Genomic DNA, 15,029 nt, shown 5'->3' on the forward strand with positions numbered 1-15,029 from the left:
GTAATCCTCATGCCACGCTCCTGCACTGTGTAAAGCTGTGATGTGTACATTGCCTACCGTTACAGCCTTATCTGACCCTAGAAGGGCAGGTGATGTTTGGAGAAAGAGGGAGGAGTTGAGCTAGCATCCTTGTGAGAACTCGCATATCTCCTCAAAGGTCTTTGACATCTTTTGGTACCAGGGAAGTAAGATATGGGATTGAAATGTCAACAGTCCCATGGAAGTCCTGGTTGCCATGGGCATGGTGTCGAAGTGAGACATAAGAAACCCAAATGACCTGGGCACTCGGGGACATAGCAAGGTATTTTCAGAGGAGTCAATATCCACATGAAGACACGCATCCCATGACCTGTAACTTTTCTTGATGCAAGTGGAAGAGTGTTGTGGCATTTTATGAGACTTTGTGTGGTGTAGTGGTTAAGAGCGGTAGTCTCGTAATCTGGGGAACCGGGTTCGCGTCTCCGCTCCTCCACATGCAGCTGCTGGGTGACCTTGGGCTAGTCACACTTCTCTGAAGTCTCTCAGCCCCACTCACCTCACAGAGTGTTTGTTGTGGGGGAGGAAGGGAAAGGAGAATGTTAGCCGCTTTGAGACTCCTGAAGGGGAGTGAAAGGCGGGATATCAAATCCAAACTCTTCTGTGTATATAATCTTTCTTCTAATATGCCTCCTGGCAGCCTTTTCGAACTAGCTGTTCTGCTGAACAGCAGGTTAGCAAGGCTGTCCTATTGCAATAGTTTGAATAAACCAGCTCCCTGCAGGATTCTGAGATTGCTCTCATTCTATTGGTTCTGAGTTTTTGTTTCCAAGTATTCCCTCCCCTGGGTCACGAACCGGTGATGTAGAAGCAAATTCTGATCACATGAGCAATTCACATACTTAATACTTTCCTTTCTTCTGTGAGAAGCTTAATAATAATAATAATAATTTTTATTTATACCCTGCCCTCCCCAGCCAAGGCCGGGCTCAGAGTGGCTTACAAGCAAAAAAAATAAAAATAAAAAAAGTTAAATGATTACAACTTAAAAACAAAATTAAAAAATACAACATTAAAATATTGAAACATTAAAATATTAAAATGTAGCCTCGTCAAGGAAGGAGAAGGAAAAGAAAAAAGAAAGAGAGGGAGGGTTTCAAATTGGCTCCAATCCAAAGGCCAGGCGGAACAACTTAAGTCAAAGCTTAAGTCAAGGATTCCCTTTCTGCTGTCCTCCGATCATTCACAATCATTCACATCATTCACAATCATTCTTCCATGAGGAAGAAGAGTTCTTGGTTCATCTTACGCCAAAGGGAGTTGGAAGCAAGAGAAGGACAAGTTTGTTTGCTTTAGGGTACTCCAGGGTATGCCTTCAAAGATGGAAGAAAGAAGATGAAGGGAAGAGCGAAGGGCAGAAATGTGTTTAAGAGGGAATAGAATCTCATTGCATTGTTTCAATTAAGTGTTGCATCCCAGGTACATCCTCATTTCTGTCGCTGATTGTGAGGCGGGAGAAGCAAGTTTATATAGTGACATCTAAAGGATACTAGACAAATAAAGCTTTTTTGATATACATCGGAACTTCGGTTTTTTAGAGTCTTCGAAGCTGAACGTTTCGGTTTTCAAACGCCGAAAACCTGGAAGTAATTGCTTCTATTTTCGAACGCGCCTTGGACATTGAACAGCTTCCGCTGTGTGTTTTTCCATTTTTTCCTTTGCGCCTGAGTTCTCGAATGTCTAACGGATTTTAGTTCTATATAGTGATACAAATAGTTATACAGTGGTACCTCAGGTTAGGATATTTCTGTTCCACCTTAAAAGGGAGCAGGCTTGTGAGTCACAGAGTCTGCGTATTTCCTGTTCACAGGATGTTTATGTTTGCAGTTGCTTTCGTTTTCTCTCTCTGCGCCAGAACACGCTAGCAGGCAGTCATGTTTGTTCTTTGTTCTGACCAACGCTAAATAAACATTCTAAATGATACCCTCCTGGGTGCAACTTTTGCTGTGTGTGAATTCTGTTGATAGAGTGTGCATCAGCCCAGGAATGTGGCAAGCTATTTCTGGAGCTCGTGTCGCTAATCGCTGATACTGTATCTACGGGAGATCGATGGATGTCCGGAGTTCGACGTGGAGGCAGTGGTGGCCTTTGTATCCCAACAACATACGCTTCAGGTTACAGACCCGCTAACCCAGAAATAGTACCTCGGGTTAAGAGCTTTGCTTCAGGATGAGAACAGAAATCGGGCTCTGGCAGCGTGGGAGCAGAAGGAGGCCCCATTAGCTAAAGTGGTGCTTCAGGTTAAGAACGGACCTCCGGAACGAATTAAGTACTTAACCCGAGGTACCACTGTATGTAAGTTTATCTAGAGCTTTCACATATCACAAGAAGGGTTTTCTTTATTTGGGAAAATAGGAAATATTAAAAGGAAAATGCTTTACAGTGGTGCCTTGGGTTACAAACACCTCAGGTTACAGACTTCGCTAACGCGGAAGTAGTACCTCAGGTTAAGTAATTTACCTCCGGATGAGAACAGAAATCGCACGGCGGCAGGGGGAGGCCCCATTAGCTAAAGTGGTACCTCAGGTTAAGAAAGGTTTCAGGTTAAGAACGGACCTCCAGAACGAATAAAGTTCGTAACCAGAGGTAGAACTGTATTAGGAAGAAAAACTAACGCTGAAGGAAATGGGGTTGGGAAGAGGCTGGTGCGGTTTTAAGGAAGTGTTTGGCCTCAGAGTTCAGGTCTCGGTCCTTTCAAGGTGCTGGTGGCATCAAAATGAGAGCCAGGCTGGTGGCGAGGAAAAGGCCCGCCAGGAGGATGTCCTTGCAGGACCTTTCGTGCTCCTCCTGCTCCTGTTTCCGAGGGAGGGAGCAGCTCAGGGTCCCCCAAATAAGGCCCCCCTCCGGGTGCAGGCCATGCCCGGGGCTCCGGCTTTGCGGGGGCAGGGGGGGGGAGCTGGCGGCGCCTGGCTCGCCAAGGGTTAAAAGGAGCTGAGCTGGATTCCTAGAGAGGACAGGAAATCAAGGGAGAAGGTTCTCTCCCATCCCTTCCTGCAAGGAGGAGGAGGAGGGCTGAGGTCTCAGCTCCTTCTGGGATCCGGTGAGTCTCCTTCCTCTTCTGCTAAGGTTGTGTTGGGGAGATGGGGGAGTCCCCAGGGGGCGGGGCAGCCAGGAGGGTCCCCCAAGAAGAGAGAGAAGGGGGCCTGGGGGGCTCCGCTTTGCAAGGGTTCCAAGGAACAGCGCAGAAGGCCAGCCACGGGGGCCAGGGAGGCATCCTTCTTAGGGACCCCCCGAGTCATCTAGCCGAACCCGCGGCAGCGCAGGAATCTCTTGCCCAACCTGGGGCTCGAACCCAAGATGTTGAGATCAAAGGGACTCGTGTTCTACTGCCGCAGGTTTTTTCCGTTAACACTACCAACTGCCTTATTCAGATTTCTTTCTGCAATTCGCGTGGCTCCTCCTGGGCTCCTCAGGGAGAGAGAGCGAGCGAATGTGAGCTTGGTTTGCTCCACCTTGCAAGGGTTAAAAGGCACTGAGATGCATTCCTAGAGAAGACTGGAAATAAGTGGGGATGCGGTCCTCCCGAGCAAAACATCCCAAAATAGCCTTTCCTAGCTTCCTCCCTGCAAGAGGGGGAAGGTGGCTTTGTCTCCTCTGCAGGAGCTGGGGAGATGTGGGGCGGGTCCATGGGGAGCCTGCTCAGCTCCTGCAAGGGGATTCCCAAGTCAGGGATAGGTGGTTCTGTCCCCCTTCCTCTCTGCAAAACCTGGGAGGCTGCAAGTAGCAGGAGGTCTGCAACTCTCCTTTGCATCAAGATGCGGCTAGCTCCTTTGAGGGGGGGGGGCACTGAGTCAGGAAGAAAAGGGCAATCAAAGGAACCCCGATGGGATAGAGGAAACAGTCACGTTCATTAATCCAGGTGGCAGCCAGATGGACACATTTGGAGGTAGAACTAAAACCTTGGCCTCTATGATAAACAAAGTCCTTCCTTGTCACAATGCACACTTAGACCCATGGAACTACCATCCACAGGTGGAAGGGATGGTCACCAAGCCAGACGGCTTGAGAAGAGAATGAGGCGAATTCAGGGAGGAGCAGAGGGCTAGTGGTGGCTCCTGGCCCCACAGTTGGAGGCAGCCATGCTTCTGAATGCCAGCTGCTGGGAAGTGCAGGGGGAGAGAGTTATCCCTGGGCTCCAGCCCTGCTGGGGGGCTTCCCAGAAGAGGCCCCAGGTTGGCCTCAGTGAGAACAGGAGGTTAGCAGAGCCCAACCTGGTGATAAAAGAATAAAGGATGCAAGGAGGGAGCTTCATGGACTGGGTGGGCAGAGAGGAATGGTGAGGGGAACCAGCTGGGGAACCCGCAAGGGAAGACGGCTCTGGGCCAGGGGAGGGGTTTGGGGGCAATGATGCCTGGTCAGAGGCAATGATGCGTGGTCAGAGGGAGGAGGAGGTGTCTGAAGCTGAAGAGGTAACGGGGCTCAGTGAGCATGGGCAGGAGATTCAGATGAGGGAGGCCAAGAGGTAGGGATGATTCTGGCTGGTGAGGAGGAATAGGGGTCTCCCCTCCTCCTGCAACAAGCTCCCCCCCCCCCATCATCATAATCAGTTACTTGATGTTCACCCAGAATTCCCATGGCGGATTAAAACAATAAATCACAATATTAGGCAGACTATAAAATTATTACAGTCACAGAAAGAAGGCAAATGCTATCTCTCTCTTTTTTTAACAATGTGCTTTGCCCCCCCCCCACGTTATTTGGTCCTACCCACCTGTTCTTTGGCCAGGTGTAGCTCTGGTCCTCAGCTGGGTAGCCAGGTAAAGATCTGGCCCTCAGAATTAAGAAAGAGGGACCCACCCCAGGAGTGCTGGAACATGAGGCAGAATCAAGAAATAAATGTGCCCTGACATTTGGGGGTGGGAGGGACCCCCACTATTGCCTTGGGTCCAGATGACTCACTCATCCATTTTGACTTTTTCCTTCTTCTTCCTTCCTTCCTTCCTTCCTTCCTTCCTTCCTTCCTTCCTTCTTTCCTTCCTTTATTTTTTAAAGTAAGCTCAGTCTGAGTTGTGGTGCAGTCCAGCCCTGGTTCCTAGCAAGACTCATCCACGCTTGCCCGGGGAATATTTCTATTTACCTGACTGTGTATCAGATTTACCGGTATATCAGAAAAATATATTTGCTTTTTAGGATTTGCTAAAACCTCTCATTAGGACAGGCAGAATTTGGCAGAAAACGTAGGGACTTCTTTCGATTTCCTGGAGGTGTCCTGAGAACAGAGATGGATGAGCAAGACTCAGCTGGGCATGAAGCAAGAGGAGGCCATTCCATCCAAACTCTTAGCCATGGCGGAATGTGGGGAAAGTCTGTCCAAAGGATCCTGGGTGAGGAGGACACCCTCCGCTCAGATGTGCAGAGCCAGCAGCTTGGGCAGCTTTGCAAACAGGAGGCCAAAGGACCCCGAGAGGTTTGCAACCGACTCTACCACCTTTGCCGCCAGTGGCTGAAACCAGAAACCCACACGAAAGCTGAGATGCTGGACCTGGTGATCTTGGAGCAGTTCCTGGCTGTCCTTCCAGCAGAGATGGAAAGCTGGGTGAGGGAATGTGGAGCGGAGACCAGTTCCCAGGCGGTGGCCCTGGCTGAAGGTTTCCTCCTGAGTCAGGCAGAGGAGAGAAAGCAGGCAGAGCAGCAGGTGAGAGAGACTTTCCTCTGGATACTCCCAAGGGGCTCCAAACTGGAGAGTATCCCCCAATTCTCTACTAATTTTTTTGGAAAGCATCCGAGGATTGATATCCGATACCCCTAAAGTGTTTGTGTCCTTTGCCATTCCAGTTCTAATCTAATTCTTTTGAATGCTTGTTGCTCCAGGTTCCAGAAATGGGTCTGGATTCTTCTGAGGTAGAGAGAACTCCGTTGGACTCCAGAGAGAGGCCACTGGGTAAGGAGGAAGGAGTTTTTTCTCCCCCGTTTTATCACATGTTGTGGATTTTGAAACTAATCTGTGAATTATTCTCAGCTTTTGGTGGAGGTCACAGGGGGCCAAGAGCCCAGAGGAGGGGAGATGTATTTTGGCACAACTAATATGTGAAATGGTTACTAACGTCCACATTTACATGGCTACTCTTACTTTTTGGAAGGCCCACCTGTAGTTTTCCTTCTGAGTGAAGCATGCAGCTTTTTCTCTCGTAGGAGACAGAACGATTGCCGCAAGACCTGTTTGTCCATCTTTTCTTGGTGGCGAAGGGGAAGCTGCCCCTGTGGAAGCAGAGCAGGTAGGAGGAAGGAGCCATGTGGGGAAAGAGGATGTCATGGACGGGTTGGACACAGAGGAAAGGCGGGAGGAACCGCCAAGGAAAGAAGGGTTCAATGCTAAAATAGGCTTCTAGGCAGTTTACACACCACACCAAACAGTGGCCAGGATTGACCCCGTCAGTCGCACAATGGGGCTTTCCCCCTCTCATCCCCGTCATTGCCCCGATGTTGACCATGATGTTTTCTAAGAGGACAACCTTTTCCCTTTTCTTTTAGGGTCCAGTGTGCTTTGAAGATGTAGCTGTGCATTTCACAGACGAAGAGTGGGCGTTGCTGGATCCTGACCAGAGAGCTCTGCACAAGGAAGTCATGGAGGAGAATCGTGGGATCTTGGACTCTCTCGGTAAGGCTTCCTCTTGGATCATCCTATCTGCTTTGAAATTCAAGATATATCTCTATGGGAGGAACCTCTGATTTTTCGATGGGGCTCCACAGCAGCACCCACAGCCCCTGGGATTCTAACACTCCCACAGAAAACCTTGGATGGAAGAGTATTGACTGTTTTCCCTGTGAATATTTTTCATCCAGTTCTGCCTTTTCAAAGCATGAAACCCAGCCAGATGGGCGGGTTATAAATAATAAAATTATTACAATTATCATCAACATCATCATCATGCCTCCAAGATGGCTCCCCATTTGCTCTTGAAGGGCTGGCCTGTCTGCCGCCCCACAGCCTCCCATCAGGGCCCCTTCACCAGGGGCAGCAGCACAGGAAGGGCCTCAGGAAAACAGCCATGACTCCAGCCGGGCTGGGAACCATCTGGCCAGATGCAGAGGAGGAGGAGAACGAAGGCTGACTCCTCTCCTTCCCCTCATAGGGCCAGGGCCGCCAGAGGCGTAGGGTGCTGAGCAGGGGGAAAGGAGCTCAGATGAAGAGCCTCTGGGGGAGATCAGATACCCCTCCATATTTTTCCCAGGCTCCTCTAAACTTCTTAAATGTAGGCTTCTAAGGGATTCAGGAAGTTCAAGTAGCTTCTGTCAGATTTTTTGTTTCCATTCTTGCTTCTTTCTGTCCTTGGTTGACTAAAGAGATGAGTGACATTGGAGATGACAAAGATCCCATGATTGAGCCAAACAAAATCCATCCCAGAAAATAACCAGGCTTTTTGAATCTCAGGCAGTGAACCCTGCAGGAAGACCTCACATCTAAGTCCCTTCAGTTCTTCCTGGGTCACAAGCTTTAATTAGCACTGCTTCATAATTGGGGGTTCCATTGCTTCCTGAGGCTCCAATCTGTTTCTCTCTCAGTTGCAGGTGGTGATGAATTGGAGCTGAAGAACGAGGGAGACCACGAGAAAATCCACCCAGTAGGGATGTCCGATTCAGAGTGCAGAGAGAACTTCAGTCAGAGCTCCCATTCCACTTCAAATCAAATAAATCCCCTTCAGAAGAAACCCTATCAGTGCTTGGAATGTGGAAAGAGCTTTAGTCACAGAAACAAGTTCACTGTCCATCAGAGAATTCATACAGGGGAGAAACCCTTTCATTGCCAAGAGTGTGGAAAGAGCTTCAGTCAAAAGGGCAGTTTAACTACCCATCAGAGAATTCATACAGGGGAGAAACCTTATCACTGTTTGGAATGTGGAAAAAGCTTCAGTCAACAAGGTCAGCTTACTGTACATCAAAGAATTCATACAGGGGAGAAACCTTATCAGTGCTTGGAATGTGGAAAGAGCTTCACTTGGAAAATGAGTCTCGTTTCCCATCAAATAATTCATACTGGAGATAAACCCTATCACTGCTTGGAATGTGGAAAGAGATTCAGAATAAAAAGCCATCTCACTGTCCATCAGAGAAGTCATACAGGGGAGAAACCTTATCAGTGCTTGGAATGTGGAAAGAGATTCAGAATAAAAAGCCAGATCGCTGTCCATCAGAGAATTCATACAGGGGAGAAGCCTTATCAATGCCTGCAATGTGGCAAGAGCTTCAGTCAGAGGAGCCAGCTCACTTCCCATCACATAATTCATTCCGGGGGGAAACCATATCAGTGCTTGCACTGTGGCAAGAATTTCACTTGGAAAATAAGTTTCACTGCCCATCAAAGAATTCATACTGGAAATAAACCCAATGACTGTTTGGAATGTGGAAAAAGCTTCAGTCACAAAGGCCATCTTACTGTACATCAAAGAATTCATACGGGGGAGAAACCTTATCACTGCTTGGAATGTGGAAAAAGCTTCAGTCAACAAGGCCAACTTACTTTACATCATAGAATCCATACAGGAGAGAAACCGTATCAGTGCTTGGAATGTGGAAAGAGCTTCAGTCAGAGCAGCCAACTCACTTCCCATCACAGAATTCATTCCGGGGTGAAACCATATCAGTGCTTAGATTGTGGAAAGAGCTTCACTTGGAAAATAAATTTCATTTCCCATCAAAGAATTCATACTGGAGATAAACCCTATCATTGCTTGGAATGTGGAAAAAGCTTCAGTCACCAAGGCCAGCTTATTGTACATCAAAGAATCCATACAGGGGAGAAACCCTATCAGTGCTTGGAATGTGGAAAAAGATTCAGAATAAAAAGCCAACTCACTGTCCATCAGAGAAGTCATACAGGGGAGAAACCCTATCAGTGCCAAGAGTGTGGCAAGAGATTCAGTAGCAGAAGCTACTTTACTGTCCATCAGAGAATTCATACAGGGGGGAAACCCTATCAGTGCTTGGAATGTGGAAGGAAATTCAGAATAAAAAGCCATCTCACTGTCCATCAGAGAAGTCATACTGGGGAGAAACCCTATCAGTGCTTGGAATGTGGCAAGAGCTTCGTTCGAAGTGGCCACCTCATGGACCATCAAACAATTCATACAGGAGAGACACCCCATCAGTGCAAAGAGTGTGGCAAGAGATTCAGTAGCAGAAGCCAGTTTACTGTCCATCAGAGAATTCATACAGGGGGAAAACCCCATCAATGCTTGGAATGCGGAAAGAGCTTTGTTCGAAGAGGCCACCTCATGGCCCATCAAACAATTCATACAGGAGAGACACCCCATCAGTGCTTGGAATGTGGCAAGGCCTTCAGAAGAAAGGGCAGCTTAACTTCCCATCAGAGAATTCACAAAGGGGAAAAACCTTATCAGTGCTGGGAATGTGGAAAGAGCTTCAGGGAGAGAAACAAGCTCACTGTCCATCAGAGAATTCATACAGGGGAGAAACCCTATCAGTGCCAAGAGTGTGGAAAGAGCTTCAGTCAAAAGGGCAGTTTAACTTCCCATCAGAGAATTCATACAGGGGAGAAACCTTATCGCTGCTTGGAATGTGGAAAGAAATTCATCGTGAAGGCCAAACTCACGATCCATCAAAGAATTCACAGTGAGGTGAAACTATTTCAGTGCCAATAATGTGGAAAGAGTTTCAGTCACAGGGCCCGTCTCACTTCCCATCAAAAAACTCACATTGATGGCAAATTATAGTAGTGGCTGTATACAATTTAATTTCAGGAGACTTTTGTTTGTATGAGGTGAGGATTGTAGCTGGGTTCTTTGCCTCCTCTGTTGCCCCCTAGTTATTTCTGCTACGTACCCAGAACTGTGACTTATAAGTTCTTGGCCAAGGTGCTTAATGCCTTCTTCATAGTTTCTCTTGGCAGATCAAGAAGAGCAGGTGACAGCAAAGGTTGCAAGGTTTTTAGCTGGGAGAATTAGAATAAGAGACACTATTTGACTATTGACTCAAAACCCTACAATGTATTTTATATAACGGACTTTTAATTTTTATTCTTTGTATATCGTATTGTTGTTTTATTGGTATGGCAAGTGGCTGACGCAAATAAAGATCTATTAATTCATTGAATATTTTCTTCATGTCATGCCTGGGGTGAGGGGTAAGAGTGATTTGGCAACACTGATGAGGTTGCTGTCCATGCTGAACTTTCCTAGGAAGGACTTGGTGTAAAAATTGTGATAGCTGATTGAATATTCGATATTATAGATTTTCATTCTGTTTGAAGTGTCCTAGTACTTATTGCATTTAGCCTTTTCAATAGAATATATTAGGCATGATTTTTTTATGCCTGCATTTTGTAATCCCCATGTCACCCTCTTGCACTGTGTAAAGCTGTGATGTGTACATTGCCTACCGCTTCCAGCCTTATCTGACCCTAGAAGGGCAAGTGATGTTTGGACAAAGAGGGAGGAGTTGAGCTAGCATCCGTGTGAGAACTCACATATCTCCTCAAAGGTCTTTGGCATCTATTGGTACCAGGGAATTCAGATATGGGATTGAAATGTCAACAGTCCCATGGAAGTCCTGGTTGTCATGGGCATGGTGTCAAAGTGAGACATGTGAGACCCAAATGACTTGGTCACTCTGGGACACCACAAGGTAATTTCAGAGGAGTCGATAGCCGCATGAAGCAACGCATCCTGTAACTTTTCTTGGTGCAAGTGGAAGAGTGTTGTGGCATTTATGAGTCTGTGCTTTGTATATAATCTTTCTTCTAATATGCCTCCTGGCAGCCTTTTCGAACTAGCCGTTCTGCTGAACAGCTGATTAGCCAGGCTGTCCTATTGCAATAGTTTGAATAAACCAGCTCCCTGCAGGATGCTGAGATTGCTCTCATTCTATTGGTTCTGAGTTTTTGTTTCAGGTATTCCCTCCACTGGATCACGAACCTGTGATATAGAAGCAAATTCTGATCACACGGGCAATTCACATACTTTATATTTTCCTTTCTTCTGTGAGAAGCTTAAGTCAAGGATTCCCTTTCTGCTGTCCTCCAAAGGGAGCGAGAGATGGACAAGTTTGTTTGCTTTAGGGTCCTCCAGGGTATCCCTTCAAAGATGGAAGGAAGAAGATGAAGGGAAGAGCTAAGGGCAGAAATGAATCTCATTGCATTGTTCAATAAAATGTTGCATCCCAGGTACAAAGTTTCCATCCTCATTTCCGTAGCTGATTGTTAGGCGGGAGAAGAAAGGTAGTGACATCTAAAGGATACTAGACAAATAAAGCTTATTTGATATACAGCGGAACCTCAGTTTTTTAGCTTCTTTGAACCTGAATATTTTGGATTTCGAATGCCGAAAACCTGGAAGTAATTGCTTCTGTTTTTGAACTCGCCTTGGACGTTGAACATTTTCCGCTGCATTTTTTTCCATTTTTTCCTTTGCGCCTGAGTTTTGGAATGTCTTCCGGAATGGATTGTAGTTCTACATGGTGATACAAATAGTTATATGTAAGTTTATCTTGAGCTTCCACATATCACATGAAGGGTTGTCTTTATTTGGGAAAATGTTGTTGTTGTTTAGTAGTTTAGTCGTGTCCGACTCTTCTCATGAGGTGGCCAAAGTATTGGAGCCTCAGCTTCACGATCTGTCCTTCCAGTGAGCACTCAGGGCTAATTTCCTTAAGAATGGATGCGTTTGATCTTCTTGCAGTCCATGGGACTCTCAAGAGTCTCCTCCAACACCATAATTCAAAAGCATCAATTTTTCAGCGATCAGCCTTCTTGATGGTCCAGCTCTCACTTCCATATATCACTACTGGGAAAACCATAGCTTTAACTATACAGACCTTTGTTGGCAAGGTGATGTCTCTGCTTTTTAAGATGCTATCTAGGTTTACCATCGCCTTTCTCCCAAGGAGCAGGCGTCTTTTAATTTCTTGACTGCTGTCACCATCTGCAGTGATCAGGGAGCCCAAGAAAGTAAAATCTCTCACTGCCTCCATTTCTTCCCCTTCTATTTGCCAGGAGGTGATGGGACCAGTGGCCATGACCTTCGTTTTTTTAATGTTGAGTTTCAGACCATATTTTGCGCTCTCCTCTTTCACCCTCATTAAAAGGTTCTTTAATTCTTCCTCACTTTCTGCCATCAAGGTTGTGTCATCTGCATATCTGAGGTTGTTGATATTTCTTCCGGCGATCTTAATTCTGGCTTGGGATTCATCCAGCCCAGCCTTTCGCATGATGAATTCTGCATATAGGTTGAATAAGCAGGGAGACAATATACAGCCTTGCCGTACTCCTTTCCCAATTTTGAACCAATCAGTTGTTCCATATCCAGTTCTAACTGTAGCTTCTTGTCCCGCATAGAGATGAGGCACTCCCATTTCTTTAAGAACTTGCCATAGTTTGCTGTGGTTGACACAGTCAAAGACTTTTGCATAGTCAATGAAGCAGAAGTAGATGTGTTTCTGGAACTCTCTAGCTTTCACCATAATCCAGTGCATGTTTGCAATTTGGTCTCTGCGTCCTCTGCCCCTTCGAAATCCAGCTTGCACTTCTGGGAGTTCTCGGTCCACATACTGCTTAAGCCTGCCTTGTAGAATTTTAAGCATAACCTTGCTAGCACGTGAAATGAGTGCAAAATATTTGGGAAAATAGGAAATATTAAAAGGAAAGTGCCTTACTGTAGTGCCTCGGGTTACAAACACTTCAGGTTACAGACTGTACTAACCCGGAAATAGTACCTCGGGTTAAGAACTTTACCTCAGGATGAGAACAGAAATCGCAGGGCGGCAGCGGGAGGCCCCATTAGCTAAAGTGGTACCTCAGGTTAAGAACAGTTTCAGGTTAAGAACAGACCTCCAGAACAAATTAAGTTCGTTCTCAGAGGTACCACTGTATTAGGTAGAAAAAAAAAGAGAGTAACGCTGAAGGAAATGGGGTTGGGAAGAGGCTGGTGCGGTTTTAAGGAAGTGTTTGGCCTCAGAGTTCAGGTCTCGGTCCTTTCAAGGTGCTGGTGGCATCAAAATGAGAGCCAGGCTGGTGGCGAGGAAAAGGCCCGCCAGGAGGATGTCCTTGCAGGACCTTTCGTGCTCCTCCTGCTCCTGTTTCCGAGGGAGGGAGCAGCTCAGGGTCCCCCAAATAAGGCCCCCCTCCGGGTGCAGGCCATGCCCGGGGCTCCGGCTTTGCAGAGGGAGAGAGGGGGAAGCTGGGGCGCCCGGAGCGCCAAGGGTTAAAAGGAGCTGAGCTGGATTCCTAGAGAGGACAGGAAATCAAGGGAGAAGGTTCTCTCCCATCCCTTCCTGCAAGGAGGAGGAGGAGGGCTGAGGTCTCAGCTCCTTCTGGGATCCGGTGAGTCTCCTTCCTCTTCTGCTAAGGTTGTGTTGGGGAGATGGCGGAGTCCCCAGGGGGCGGGGCAGCCAGGAGGGTCCCCCAAGAAGAGAGAGAAGGGGGCCTGGGGGGCTCCGCTTTGCAAGGGTTCCAAGGAACAGCGCAGAAGGCCAGCCACGGGGGCCAGGGAGGCATCCTTCTTAGGGACCCCCCGAGTCATCTAGCCGAACCCGCGGCAGCGCAGGAATCTCTTGCCCAACCTGGGGCTCGAACCCAAGATGTTGAGATCAAAGGGACTCGTGTTCTACTGCCGCAGGTTTTTTCCGTTAACACTACCAACTGCCTTATTCAGATTTCTTTCTGCAATTCGCGTGGCTCCTCCTGGGCTCCTCAGGGAGAGAGAGCGAGCGAATGTGAGCTTGGTTTGCTCCACCTTGCAAGGGTTAAAAGGCACTGAGATGCATTCCTAGAGAAGACTGGAAATAAGTGGGGATGCGGTCCTCCCGAGCAAAACATCCCAAAATAGCCTTTCCTAGCTTCCTCCCTGCAAGAGGGGGAAGGTGGCTTTGTCTCCTCTGCAGGAGCTGGGGAGATGTGGGGCGGGTCCATGGGGAGCCTGCTCAGCTCCTGCAAGGGGATCCCCAAGTCAGGGATAGGTGGTTCTGTCCCCCTTCCTCTCTGCAAAACCTGGGAGGCTGCAAGTAGCAGGAGGTCTGCAACTCTCTTCTTCCTTTGCATCAAGATGCGGCTAGCTCCTTTGAGGGGGGGGGCACTGAGTCAGGAAGAAAAGGGCAATCAAAGGAACCCCGGTGGGATAGAGGAAACAGTCACGTTCATTAACCCAGGTGGCAGCCAGATGGACATATTTGGAGGTTGAACTAAAACCTTGGCCTCTATGATAAACAAAGTCCTTCCTTGTCACAATGCACACTTAGACCCATGGAACTACCATCCACAGGAGGAAGGGATGGCCACCAAGCCAGACGGCTTGAGAAGAGAATGAGGCGAATTCAGGGAGGAGCAGAGGGCTAGTGGTGGCTCCTGGCCCCACAGTTGGAGGCAGCCATGCTTCTGAATGCCAGCTGCTGGGAAGTGCAGGGGGAGAGAGTTATCCCTGGGCTCCAGCCCTGCTGGGGGGCTTCCCAGAAGAGGCACCAGGTTGGCCTCAGTGAGAACAGGAGGTTAGCAGAGCCCAACCTGGTGATAAAAGAATAAAGGATGCAAGGAGGGAGCTTCATGGACTGGGTGGGCAGAGAGGAATGGTGAGGGGAACCAGCTGGGGAACCCGCAAGGGAAGACGGCTCTGGGCCAGGGGAGGGGTTTGGGGGCAATGATGCCTGGTCAGAGGCAATGATGCGTGGTCAGAGGGAGGAGGAGGTGTCTGAAGCTGAAGAGGTAACGGGGCTCAGTGAGCAAGGGCAGGAGATTCAGATGAGGGAGGCCAAGAGGTAGGGATGATTCTGGCTGGTGAGGAGGACTAGGGGTCTCCCCTCCTCCTGCAACAAGCTCCCCCCCCCCCATCATCATAATCAGTTACTTGATGTTCACCCAGAATTCCCATGGCGGATTAAAACAATAAATCACAATATTAGGCAGACTATAAAATTATTACAGTCACAGAAAGAAGGCAAATGCTATCTCTCTCTTTTTTTAACAATGTGCTTTGCCCCCCCCCCCAAGTTATTTGGTCCTACCCACCTGTTCTTTGGCCGGGTGTAGCTCTGGTCCTCAGCTGGGTAGC

General features: G+C 48.0%; 3 protein-coding genes and 1 long non-coding RNA gene across 7 annotated transcripts in view; all 4 read left to right on the forward strand.

Annotated features, from left to right (window-relative positions):
* The window catches only part of LOC310851804, a 442,605-nt gene that overhangs the window by 34,494 nt on the left and 393,082 nt on the right, over positions 1–15,029 (forward strand). The window lies entirely within an intron of this gene.
* LOC310851376 (uncharacterized protein) overlaps positions 1–15,029 on the forward strand; it is a 42,873-nt gene that overhangs the window by 8,204 nt on the left and 19,640 nt on the right. Inside the window, exon 6 of one of the 3 annotated variants that reach the window (XR_014567733.1) lies at positions 9,898–10,086. The exons of the other annotated variants lie outside the window; for them this stretch is intronic. The gene's annotated coding sequence lies outside the window, so the exon portion shown is untranslated. Of the gene's footprint in view, positions 1–9,897; positions 10,087–15,029 lie in introns of those variants that run through there. 3 annotated transcript variants of the gene reach the window in all.
* Positions 1–15,029, forward strand: part of LOC310851482 (uncharacterized protein) — a 41,187-nt gene that overhangs the window by 7,502 nt on the left and 18,656 nt on the right. The window lies entirely within an intron of this gene.
* Positions 4,083–10,086, forward strand: LOC310851380 (uncharacterized protein). 2 transcript variants are annotated; one of them, XM_083753708.1, is made up of 6 exons: positions 4,083–4,295; positions 5,029–5,671; positions 5,848–5,917; positions 6,172–6,251; positions 6,508–6,634; positions 7,546–10,086. In XM_083753708.1, exons 2-6 carry the CDS (start codon positions 5,258–5,260, stop codon positions 9,633–9,635), a joined length of 2,781 nt encoding a protein of 926 aa, XP_083609834.1. In that variant the 5' UTR covers positions 4,083–4,295; positions 5,029–5,257; the 3' UTR covers positions 9,636–10,086. The 2 variants fall into 2 exon arrangements, with proteins under 2 accessions (XP_083609834.1, XP_083609835.1); XM_083753709.1 differs by lacking the exons at positions 4,083–4,295; positions 5,029–5,671 and having other exon boundaries at positions 5,851–5,917; positions 6,169–6,251; positions 7,540–10,086.

This window comes from Podarcis gaigeae (assembly GCF_964106915.1).
Source record: "Podarcis gaigeae genome assembly, chromosome: 8".
Lineage (NCBI taxonomy): Eukaryota > Metazoa > Chordata > Lepidosauria > Squamata > Lacertidae > Podarcis > Podarcis gaigeae.

Coding starts and splice junctions, on each gene's coding strand:
- LOC310851380 (XM_083753708.1), top strand. CDS start 5,258: ATGGATGAGCAAGACTCAGCTGGGCATGAAGCAAGAGGAGGCCATTCC. Junction 5,672..5,847: donor GAAAGCAGGCAGAGCAGCAG/GTGAGAGAGACT, acceptor TTGTTGCTCCAG/GTTCCAGAAATGGGTCTGGA. Junction 6,252..6,507: donor CCCCTGTGGAAGCAGAGCAG/GTAGGAGGAAGG, acceptor CTTTTCTTTTAG/GGTCCAGTGTGCTTTGAAGA.